This window comes from Brachyhypopomus gauderio, unplaced genomic scaffold (assembly GCF_052324685.1).
Source record: "Brachyhypopomus gauderio isolate BG-103 unplaced genomic scaffold, BGAUD_0.2 sc82, whole genome shotgun sequence".
In the NCBI taxonomy this organism is placed as follows: Eukaryota; Metazoa; Chordata; class Actinopteri; order Gymnotiformes; family Hypopomidae; genus Brachyhypopomus; species Brachyhypopomus gauderio.
In genome coordinates this window covers 171,897-184,250 of record NW_027506903.1, presented here as the reverse complement: position 1 = coordinate 184,250, position 12,354 = coordinate 171,897, and the positions used below count along the sequence as shown (strand labels likewise).

At 47.9% G+C, this 12,354-nt stretch overlaps 1 protein-coding gene and 1 long non-coding RNA gene across 7 annotated transcripts in view; one reads left to right on the top strand and one right to left on the bottom strand.

Moving 5' to 3' along the window:
• Nucleotides 1–3,507: 3,507 nt before the first annotated feature.
• Nucleotides 3,508–12,354, bottom strand: part of LOC143493183 (uncharacterized) — a 33,234-nt gene continuing 24,387 nt past the window's right edge. For all 6 annotated transcript variants that reach the window (XM_076991401.1, XM_076991399.1, XM_076991397.1 and 3 more), the window contains one exon: nt 3,508–4,133. In XM_076991401.1, the coding sequence (XP_076847516.1) occupies nt 3,981–4,133 (153 nt within the window). In that variant the 3' untranslated portion in view covers nt 3,508–3,980. The remainder of the gene's footprint in view (nt 4,134–12,354) is intronic.
• The window catches only part of LOC143493185 (uncharacterized), a 14,834-nt gene continuing 6,370 nt past the window's right edge, over nt 3,891–12,354 (top strand). The window contains exon 1 of the long non-coding RNA XR_013125361.1: nt 3,891–4,173. This is a non-coding gene — a long non-coding RNA (uncharacterized LOC143493185). The remainder of the gene's footprint in view (nt 4,174–12,354) is intronic.

Below are 12,354 nucleotides of genomic sequence, written 5' to 3'. Positions count from 1 at the left end.
TTCTGTGTTACGTTGTTAGTTTTTCCGACAAGAACTTGATGGACTTTTATGTGAATGTTTCTCGACGTCTTATGACGTTTGCTTTAATCTACCTCGCATAAGTTAGTGAGTGTCATAGGATGGCGACTTAAAAAAACTAGATGAATATTTCGCAGTAGAAAAGTTCAAAAGATTGTTACGTTTAGAAATAATTATATGGCCACTAGATGGCGCCACTTGATCGCGGTTAAGTGAGTTGTACTGCAGGTTAAATGCAGAGATGAAATCTTCAGTAGGCTGTTTGACAACAGTTAAGAGAACTATTACTGAGTGTACAATACACACATTTACAGGCTATATAAGTATATAAACTGTAAATATACATTTCTCTAGTATTTTAAGTGATTTTAGTAGTTGCACAGAAAAGCAATTTTCTGGTTATGGAAATAAAGTCTAAAATATTGACAAAAATGTATTGTTTATTGGCAGTGTTTTTCCATTTCAAAGGTTTTTCACACCCGTGAAACAAATACCAACAATACATAAAATATAAACAATTTCATAAGTATATAAACATATTTCGCTGCCTTGTACAAGTTGATAACGGAAGGATCAATGGAACATGAACAAAATGAGCTTCAACAGCCACTCTGACATGAGACTTTTTTTTTATTGCACCACTAGATGGCGCCACATAACGGCCCAAAGCAAATGGACCCTTGTTTCTGCCTGTGACCTGAACCTGACCTTCACATTGGCTCTACAGTGGCAGCAAGGCCCAACTAATCTGATGTTTTTCTGGACAGAACGTTTTTCGTAATCCGGATAATGCGGTGGAAGCTTATTGATAGCGTAGCGATTGGTGACACTTTAGCACCTTGCCGTGTATCATGCGCGTTGGATTTAGTGTACATAAAGGTTTCATTGTGAATGATTGCTGGAACAGAATGTCCTGGGTGTACTGCTACCGGGTCAGGTGGGTCCCTGGGCTCACATGGTTCTTTCAGAAGCTATCATTAGTTGGGAATGTGCGGAGATAAGTGATGTATTTATTGTAATCTGCAGCATCGCAAGAATACAACTACAAATAGAGCTTTAAATTTCGTTTAATAAATTAGCAGTTTTAGCCTTAAACCTGGAGATTGTACACTGAAAGAACAAAGGTTGCTGCTTGAGAAAGAAAGGATGGAGAGAGGAACTGTTGTTGTGTGGGGGGTTGGGCTTATTCATACCAGAGGGCAGAATGGGTGGAGCCAGAGGATGCAGTTGCCATAGGTACTTGGAAGGGTGCCAGATCAAGGGAAAATGTATTTGCATGTATTCAAATTTCTCATGAATAATTTACAACACAGCATCCTAGCACTGCGGACAGTTAGATGCTACTGTTTATGAGTGCGTACACACACACACACACACACACACACAAACCCCATCTGTCCCTCTCAATATTTGCTACTCAACAAGCCAGATTGTATCAAAGGAAAATCATATTCTCAGTATAATATATGGTCACTGCATATCAATCTACCTAAACTAGATGAGCTAGCCTCCATACATTGCTACGATGCACGGTTCAATCCATCTCCAGATGCTACCCGTATGAAGGCCTACTACCATGATTACCATGCTTAGTAGGTATGTAAAGGTATTTAGAGGACCATGCAAATACGCTTCGGTTTTAGGAGTGGTTCATACCATTTCAGCTTCAAGGGGACAGTACAGAAACGTATGCATCCGCCATAATACATGCTATGCCTCAGCCGTCATACCCAGTAGGCCTACTAATATTCACCTGCGTGTTTAGGTGGTCCGCAAGAGGGAGTTGAGTTTTTTTTAAATCTCACCACTGACCTAAAATAAGAACCGTATTTTATTATTAGTGGCGTGGTTTCTGAGGATTTTCTGATGACGCAATAATACAACCACGGTTCACCTTGCAGTAACGTGCAGCTGATTGGTTTATTCCATCGCACAGGAAGTGCCGTCATAAAGGGACAGGCAGGGGACTAAGGCGTCCTGGAAGAGACGGTCCCCCAGCCTCCGTGAAAACACGCCATATCCACTTTGAAGGGCCAGTGGCTAAAACCTGCCCACAGGGGAGTGGGAGAAATTTGAAACGATCGGTTCTGAATTGGGGCCGTGGTCTGCAAAATGGAGTGCTTACTCATTGGTTTACAGGCAGATAGAGTTGGTGAATTGTTTTAATTAGTTAAATAACTGATATTTATTCCTGTTTATTTTAGATACTTTTAATTGTAATGGTGACTTTTTAATCATTTGTAAAGTAGGTGGAGTTTACGTCTTTGGTAACCTATGTTTTGTAGTGAATTGTTGAAAAAAACTAATCACTACAATTATTTTAAAAGAAAAATACTTGACATAAATGCCATGATCAGCTGCATTAATTCGCCGTGAAGACGTCTGCCTTGACAGTGGTATAGAGTCTACAGTATTTTTTTTAAGCGTACTTAAAATATCTGTCCAAGCTGCTAACAATTTCTCTTAATATCGATAATATTTTTTTATAATGTTAAGACATTGAAAATTAGGAAAATTAAGATTTTGTTTTTCAACATGCCGTTCCTACGCTTTTCAACATTCTTTTTCAGTCCTAAATAAACTAATCTCTACTCCACACGTGCGTAACGAGAAAATCAATTAAGACTACTGCAAATGTTCTTTCTTTTTGTAAGGAGATAAAAGGCCTAAATGTTGCAGAAGAAACGCTGATAAACGTGCCATGTATAAAAAAAATATACTCAATAAAATAAAATAAAAATTGCTTCCTAAAATTAGCCAACATAAATGCTCTTTTTATTTAATGCACATCTACCTAACGTCACTTTTGTCTTCTTACGTCAGCTATTATTTTGATTCTATTCAGCTTTATAATAACTACGGAGGTGATCAAAGAAACAAGGCCACGTTTTCTAGCTAATTATATTAACCTACGTCTGTTCAAACTTTAAACAAAGAACACTTTGGCGGCGGCACGCCGGTTCCTGCGTGGAGGACCGTGAATGCGGTCGTTTCTGCTTTAAGTGCGCGTTTATTCACCCAAATGATCACGAACTCTCAGGGCGTAACGAGATTAACCAAGTAGGCCATGCCTAGCGATTCATCCCGCATCTTTAATGTATGTGTGTGTGTGTGCGTGTGTGTGTGTGTGTGTGTGTGTGTATGCGTGTGTGTGTGTGTGTGCGTGTCTAAACCCAGATGCGAGTGCTTATCCCACTCTAGCACTTCAGACTTGGGCCACCCAAGACGAGGACGCTGATGCGGAGTAAGTTTAGTCAAGACATATTCATGTCCCTCTGTCTCTATCTGTCTCTCCCATATCAGGGTCAACCACTCGTTTCTGCTTGTACTTTATATAAAACACATATATCGCTTTTAAAATGAATTCATACATTCATATTTACCGTGAGATAGTAACTTCGCTTTGCGCATTTCATTCATGTAATTTTTGTTGTTATTTTTCTGTTATAACCTTGATTAGAGTGAAAAAAAGACACAATGGAATATTTTATTAGAAACTTTATTGAATATCACTTTAAAACAGGGAGGTACAATTTAATTTCTTGTGACGTATTTGCTGTTTTTCCATGGCTAACGATGTAGTAAAGTTAAAAGGCATCGGACAATAGTACTGTCAGGCAGTCGAATATCTAAACTACAGCCATGATTTTGTGGTTTAGGAAAATCAAACATAAGTTGCCTACATACATGCATAAAACAACAGGTAACTACATACTGGGCTATAGAATTACTATGTGAAGTTCACCAGCACGTATGACAACGCTAAAAGTATACACGTATCTCTCTTACCTCTGTGTGGATCTACTTACCTTCTGAAGATCGTCCACCGGCAGGACAATTCAGGACAAAAACAGGACAGGTGAAACGTCCTGTCTCTGCGTTAAGCAGTAATGAAAAAGAATACCACAGCAAGTGTCCAGTGGAAATTCTTATTGCTGTTATTTTTTAAGATCAGGTGAACTTCAGACAAGTTCTCGAGCTGACGTTGGATATCGGCCACCTTGAGATTCTGACCGAGGGCTTCGTCCCTCCCGGTGTCCACGTGTAAGAGGGGCGCCTGGACGTCGCTGTCCTCTGCGGGACTCCTCGCATCTGATTGGCTGCAGGGAGGGGACCTATGGGAAGAGAGCAGAGTGGCCCGGCATGAAGAACCAGGTGAGGAGTTGGTGGTAGCAGATTCCACCAGGCAGACTGTTCTGAGGCCCGACAGACAGCAGGCATTCGACACCGTGATTAGTACCTTCGCTCTGGAGGGAGTATTCAAGAATCAATGGGGTGAACCAGATATGGTCATTGTAATATTGTAAACACGTATGTTTATCTGTGAGCCAATTACACGATCAATTGCAGTAGGTCTACATGATGAGTAAACCTGATGTGTAGACTGATGGTGTGGACTGACTTGCAGTCTGTTCTTCGGGTGGCGTGATCGCTATATCAGTAGTGCAGCCCCGTTTCACTGTTTCTCACTGGTCAAAATAAGTGCCTGTCAAAGCTAAACAAGGCCCCTTCACTCTGCATGTGGGAGGGGCCAGGTGATGAACACTGGATCACATTGGCTCCTCCCCAGGGCGGGGTTAACATTGGATCACATTGGCTCCTCCCCAGGGCGGGGTTAACACTGGATCACATTGACTCCTCCCCAGGGCGGAGTTAACACTGGCTCACATTGGCTCCTCCCCAGGGCGGAGTTAACACTGGATCACCTTGGCCCCTCCTCCACCCCCCAGCAGTGATGATGTCCGAGTCCCCACTCACTTGCAGGCTTGGGCAACAGCGCTAACGCACACACACACACACACACACACACACACACACACACACACACACACACACACACACACACACACACACACAGTCTCATTCACTCATTCATAAGACTGCGACCTCCCAGTCTGTGTATAGGCACAGGTCAATGCACAGGCTGTCTGGCTCTGCCACACACACACACACACACACACACACACACACACACACACACCCTGTCTGGATCCTCAATGTGACCTCTCATTCTGTGGAGGGGTGGGGGGGGGTGTTGTAGACGAAAAGTGAATCCTATGGGAGCAAACTAACATGGCCCCTGGGACACCAAAACTAGACAGAAACACACACACACACACACACACACACACACACACACACACACACACACACACACACACACACACACACTACTACAGCACTTGAAACAAAAACTGGCATATACGATTTAGCATTTTCTTTGCATCAGCAGAGCCAAGCACAAGCTGATAAAAGGCCAGACAGCATTCACTCTGGTCCACATGTCTCATGTTCAATCGTCTTATTGTAGAGGACTATTTTATCAGGTGGAAGGAAGCGCCTCCCGGCCTCGCTCGTCATGACTAATCGCTGTAGCATACAGCTACGTACACCAAATGCAAAGTTGTTACTATGGCAATATCGGTCTCACAACATGCAGCAGATAGCTGTGATTAATTTCTAACGTCTGCATATTCGAATAAAGAGATGGAGAATAGAATGTGCTGGATTCACAGTGCAAGACAAGATGTGTCTGTCAATGGGTGATCCAATAGTGTGTGTGTGTGTGTGTGTGTGTGTGTGTGTGTGGGGAAGGGTGGGCAGGGGCCATGGATTTTGGAGTATGTGAGTGTGTAAAAGTGTGGGAGAAAGATTTGAATGGCTTGTGTGGGGAGAGGGTGTCTGGCTAAAACACACACACAGCTACAGTGTGTGGGGAGAGGGTGTCTGGCTAAAACACACACACAGCTACAGTGTGTGGGGAGAGGGTGTCTGGCTAAAACACACACACAGCTACAGTGTGTGGGGAGAGAGTGTCTGGCTAAAACACACACACAGCTACAGTGTGTGGGGAGAGTGTGTCTGGCTAAAACACACACACAGCTCCAGTATGTGGGGAGAGTGTGTCTGGCTAAAACACACACACAGCTACAGTGTGTGGGGAGAGGGTGTCTGGTTAAAACACACACACAGCTACAGTGTGTGGGGAGAGGGTGTCTGGCTAAAACACACACACAGCTACAGTGTGTGGGGAGAGTGTGTCTGGCTAAAACACACACACAGCTACAGTGTGTGGGGAGAGGGTGTCTGGCTAAAACACACACACAGCTACAGTGTGTGGGGAGAGGGTGTCTGGCTAAAACACACACACAGCTACAGTGTGTGGGGAGAGTGTGTCTGGCTAAAACACACACACAGCTACAGTGTGTGGGGAGAGGGTGTCTGGCTAAAACACACACACAGCTACAGTGTGTGGGGAGAGGGTGTCTGGCTAAAACACACACACAGCTACAGTGTGTGGGGAGAGAGTGTCTGGCTAAAACACACACACAGCTACAGTATGTGGGGAGAGGGTGTCTGTTTAAAACACACACACAGCTACAGTGTGTGGGGAGAATGTTGCGGAAGCACATCTGAACGTCTGGATTGAGATTAGCCCCGCCTCTATGCTAATTGATGTGCTCAGAGATAAAAAAAAAAAAGACAGAAAGAGTTACAGATGGATAAAAAATCTGGAGGGCCACTGATTATTTTGTTTTGTTTGATATTTATTTATATGATTAACATCAGGAGAGTTTATATTCCTGATGATATCATGATGCTAAGTGGTGCAAAAAAGTTTACTGTGGGGAATTTTGTATTGTGGGGCTCACTGAAGGATTCAGCTAAGGAAGCCGAGAGAGAGAAAGAGAAATAGAAAAAATGAGGACAAAGTGAGAAAAATGTGTGTGTGTGTGTGTGTGTGTGAGTGTGTGTGTGATTTCATCTGCACCCCCCTCCTTTGCCTTGATATTGTGTCGTTCCAACAAAGACGTAGTCCCTCATTAAAAATACATGTCATTGGCTCACACCCCGGCTGAATCGCGAGTTGATGGGAAACCTTCAGTGACTGTGACTGAGGCCTGAATGGGCGGACCAGGGCAGGCATGGCAGCCCCGCCCCCTCACCCTCCCCAGCCTATGGGAACCAGCTCTCCATGGCGATGCAGGGCTAAAGGTCACTGCCCATCCACTAGACCTCAGAAATCCTTTCTCCCCTGAAACTCTCGCTAGTCGACTTATTTGGCGAACAGTGGCTGAGAGCTCGGAGTGTTGCGTTCTAAGCGATTCACAATAAATATCAACGTGGTCTTGAGAGACATGTTAACGTGTTCATTTCCAATTCTGTGTTTGCTCCTGCAACTTTATTGCGAGACAATCACTAAACTACAGATTAGCTCATATATACTCTGCAAAAACATCCATTAACAGCATAAAAGCAAATTATCATTGTCTCCAGGTTCCCGTTATCACTTTACACCTTACTGTCTAAACTCCATAATGAAGATGGACTTCCTGGTATTTCCAGTGGGTGTCAGGGGGGTCTGGGCGGGGCTGCTGATGTCAGCGCGGTGCGTGCGGCCAGGTTGAGTCACCGCACGGCACTACGACCCGAGTGCTGGCCCGTGTGCCCTGAGACGAAGGTTCGCACCCTGCGCACAAGCACAGTGTGAGTAGAGGACCTCCATAAGGCTTTTCATTATACTTCCTTAAAGTGTGTGTGTGTGTGTGTGTGTGTGTGTGTGTGTGTGTGTGTGTGTGTGTGTGATGGAAACACAAGTGGACTCATACTACCAGTCCTGACGGTAATAACAGTCCAGGCACCTTGTGATGACAACACTCGCATGTAAACGTGCCATCCGCCTGCTTAAACCCGGCTCTCCCGCAGGCTCACTGCTGCAACTGAGGGGAACCTCAGCCTCCGTCAGCACTGAACCCCCGCCACCCCCCCACCACCGCCTCCACCACCGCCTCTCCGTTGCCGCCTCGGCCGCGGGCAGGTGGTGCGGATGTGCTGTACCTCACCCGCTTGACCCCAGCTTCCCAAAATAGTCCGGCGATGAGCCGGCGTCGACCGGCCTCCTGGTCGTCCTCGGCGCGAACTTGCAGCGACAGCCTGGCGGCCTCCGCGGAACTCTTTGTTCGCTCACCTCGCCGTTCCGTCTCAGCTCCCCGGAGAACGAGGCAGGAGCACGGAGAGGCCCGTAAACCCAGCCGCAGTCGCCGACTTTCGACGGGACTTTTGGTTTTGTAACGGAGTGAATGTCGCACGCAAACAAGAAATCGACGGAGGACTTTTACAGAAACGGACTTAATTGCTTCTGTGTCTTGAAGTATTTTGAAACGGAGTATCGACACCAGTTGTGTGTTTCCTTTCGCATTATCAGACGTTCAGAAAATTTGGCATGCAAACAGAGAGAGAGCAAGAGAGGAGAAGGAGGGGAGAGAGAGAGAGAGAGAGAGAGAGAGAGAGAGAGAGAGAGAGAGATGGACAGTGCCGAGTGAGTGACAGGAGGTAGGAGGTTAAACCCTGCCAGCCATTGTGGCACTCCAGCTGAGCGGACATTTTGTTGACATGGCAATAAGGTTTTAGGCGGTGGGCGGAAGGCCCGTTCGGAGTGAAGGGGGAGAACTTTGAGGAGGACAGAGAGGAGAGAGGAGGACAAAAGTGGCTTTACTGAGCTTGATTTCACTGAGCGCTGAGACGATTAAACCTACAGAGGGGGGTGTGGGGTGGGGGGAGAGGAGAAAAGGGTAGAGAGAGGCTTTGGAGCAGGGACAGGTCTATTGAGGCCATGTTGGGGGGGGAGGGGTGTGGGAGGAGGGAGGGAATCTTTTTCTGCTGAGTAAATGAAGCTTAAAGTGAGGGTAGAAAAGAATCTAAGGCAGCAGGTTCAAGCACTGCTCCTCTTCCCCATTCTCCCTCGTCTTCCTCCAGCAGTGCCGGCCGTGGTGAGGGTCCCTCGTTTGAAGGGGCCACGGCGGACGTGCCGTTTAACGTCAAGTGTGTTTACAGTCGAGGGTCTGCTCGGGGGTTTTAATGGCGGCGTGTACTGCTGCGGGCGGAGAGCGCTCTGCTACCAGACGTTAAGCGGGTATCTCACTGGGTGTTTGTTCTTCCGTGGCGAGCGGAATGAACTAGACGCGGGAGACCTTAAAACAAACCGTCCATCCTTTAAGTTCGGTCCACCTCGGACGGTACACGCCCATCTCCAATTAGTCCACCACCACTGTTCTAACATAAACGAAAACCCCACGGAAATGGACCGCGAGACCCGTTCCGGCGATGCTGAGACAGCCAAACGTAGATGAGAGCGTGGGCGTGTCCGAGTGCTCCTGGGGGCCTAAACGATGCTACACCACTTTGGAAGGGCCCATCGAAACGATCTACTGCTCCGTCAACTCTATGAAAGGCGCTCAGGGGACGTTGACAGCCAGGAGGCCACAGGCAGAAAGAACGTCAGCAGAGGAGGCGCAGCCGCCCCAAAACCACGTGAAATAAAAGCTCGAGGAACTCGGCCGGCGACCACCGCTCGGCGATCACCGCTCGTCGCTCGACAATTAGCCCATTCTTCACCTTTTCTTGTTTTTTTAAATGGCCATTGTTTCAGCGGCCATCGTCGTTTTTTTTTGTTTTGCCGCGGCGATTCGCCCGGGCGAGTCGGCGAGACAAAGCGGATGCCGGCCGGACGTCTTGAGCGAACAGCCGCGTTTCGCGTTTCCAGACACAAAGGAGGCAGAGGATGTCAATCAAACGGCCATTGTGAGAAGAACGAGGGATGAACAGCAGAGGAGTTACAGCCGGTAACCATGGGAAGTGTTTGCACTATGAGGGGAGGATGGAGTAAATGTCTGGAACTATATTATATCACCCTGTGACATCACAGTCGGGGGGGTCGGGGGTATTGGGGGGTGGATGGGGGATAGATGGTGGTAAGACACCACCCCCCCTTGTGTCTAGCCGAAGCTTCATAAAGAAGCGTGACGTTAGGCAAACACGCCGCCGGAGTGATTATTAAACGGTCGAGCTCATTTGCATTTGGTTCCAGACAGACATCGGCTAGACTGCGCGAGCAGACGAGGCCCCCGCCCCCCCTCTTGACCTTGACCCCTGGGCTCCTAGCTCACCTGCTGCGCATGCTTTCACAGCGCCACAGTCGGGCCGCAAACTTTCTTTGCATTCCCACGGCCTGCGAAGAGGCCCCGCCTTCAACGGCCCTCACGAAGGACGTTCCAGGGCTTAATATTTATGTCGGGAGGCCAGTATTGTCTGGGTCTGCTGCTGCTCTAACCAGCCCCCCTCCCCAAGATTAATATTCTCAATTTAGACAAACCCGGTGAACTCAGGACTGTGGCTGATGTCCACAATTAGCAGCAGCACGCGGCCTCTGCCTGGAAGAGGACCGTAGCTTCACTGTGCCGGAAAACAAACAAACGACTGGGCAAAAACAAGAAAGAAGCGCTAGCGTGCTAGCGGCGGTGTGCTAGCACCGGCGTGCTGTTTTCCTGTTTTCCACAGTTCAGCTTTGCTAAGTGCTAACCCTCTCCATCAGCGTCGGCCGTCAATGGCTATCTCAGCCAGACAGAAGAGGTCCATTATACTAGGTTAGAGGCATTAGCAAGGCCCTCACAGGGGGGGGGGGGCTCTCCAATGAAGAGCAGCACTCAGGAAGACTCTCCACATCACATTTCACCCAGCTGAAACTGCACCTGTAATATTCATTTAAGCATCTTGAATTTTAGGAGGTTAGCATCTCTGGGCTTTTTGTCTTTTCCAAAGTCGAACGCAGCTCTGCGTGTCTGAACGGCGACGTTATTTGGTTAGTTTCTCATAGCGTCTCACAGCTGGCGACCTGTGTTGGGTTATGACTCAAATCCCATTTTTCAGAAGAACTTCATAACGCTCACGTGTGCTCACGTGTGCTCACGTGTGCTCACCTTTGAGCACACACTCCCTCTGCTTCAATGTTCCTGGCTCCCCAGCGTGGGTAGGGTCAACTCTGCCTCTCTCCACCTCTGCTTCCTGTTCCTGCTTGCATGGCATTGGCTGGGGCCACCCCGTTGTCATGGAGATGGGGAACCCAGTGGCTTTGTGGTATCAATGTCACCCCACTCCACCAATGAGCTGCCGCGTAGCCGGGTCTGCGTAGCCCGGTCCGTGCTCTCTGTGGTACTGGGCGCTTTCTGCTCAGGCAACCTGGGAACACTAAAGTGGCCGTTGATAGTGACATGACGCGTCAGGTTTATTCAGTGGCATTATTATTTGAGTTGGGGTGGAGTGTGTGTGTGTGTGTGTGTGTGTGTGTGTGTGTGTGTGTGTGTGTGTGTGTGTGTGTGTGTTGGGGGGGGGGGGGGGGGGGTCGACGTGTCATTGCATCTGTTTAGGCTGGGTGACATATGTGCAGTCAAGCTAGGCTAAATATGCAAATTAGCCTCTCACATAGACACATGTGCCAAGCCAGACACTATTCTCTCCCTGTTAACCCCCCCCCCCCCCCCCCAAATGCGCACACACACACACACACACACACACACACACACACACACACACAGACTCATCCATACACACATTTTAATGGGATCTTTTCTGTCCCAGACAGCCAGACCTCCCTCTGTACCCCATCCCCCAAAGACGAACCCCAAAAAGCCCCATGTTCAAATGCAAGCCAAACCTCATGCCCCCACTAGACCTCACACACACACACACACACACACACACACACACACACACACACACACACACACACACACACACACACACACACACACACACGTGTAGACGAGCAGGGCGTATGCGCCATTTTGTCGTTGCTGTGTGAATGTCATCCAGCAGTCCACTCGTCCAGCACACAGACCATAGGCCATGCCGACCCGTAACCATGGTGGTCCACAATCACCATACCGACCCGAAACCATGACGCTCTGCAGTCACCGTGCCGATCCAGAACCACGGAAGTCCACAATCGCTAAGCTGAACCAGAAGCATGGTAGTCCACAGCCACCATGCCTAACCAGAACCAACGTGGGTCGGACCGAAAGCACGCATGTTTAAATATGATGACCTCACTGTAGCCGCAGGGCCCGCCTCTACCCTCAGCCTATGGACACCATCCTGAGGGGCAGCTTCCTGTGACCTCCTGTGTGCAGAGGAGCAGAACCCGCATGGGGACGTCAACACAGGTGCATCTGACGAGACAACGCCCAGAGATTTTGAAGTCTGAGTGTTACGTAATGTTTGGAGTCTGGAGGAAGTTGCTGATCTGAATTCAACCGCCGTTTCTCAAACGCGAAAATCCGAGCTAATTTCGTCTTTTAGGGTTAGCTGAAAATTAAGAGGGTGATGTCCTAGATTTTTTGACAACTAATCTAAAATTAGTGCTCCATGCAGAGAATTAGATTCTGTTTCTAAAGCACGCAAAATGAGCTGTGGCCACATGGAGGAACGTGAGACAGAACCACGTGCAGAAGCCCTCAGCGTTCCTTCACTCTGAATATATTTACATCCCTGCTGGTGTAC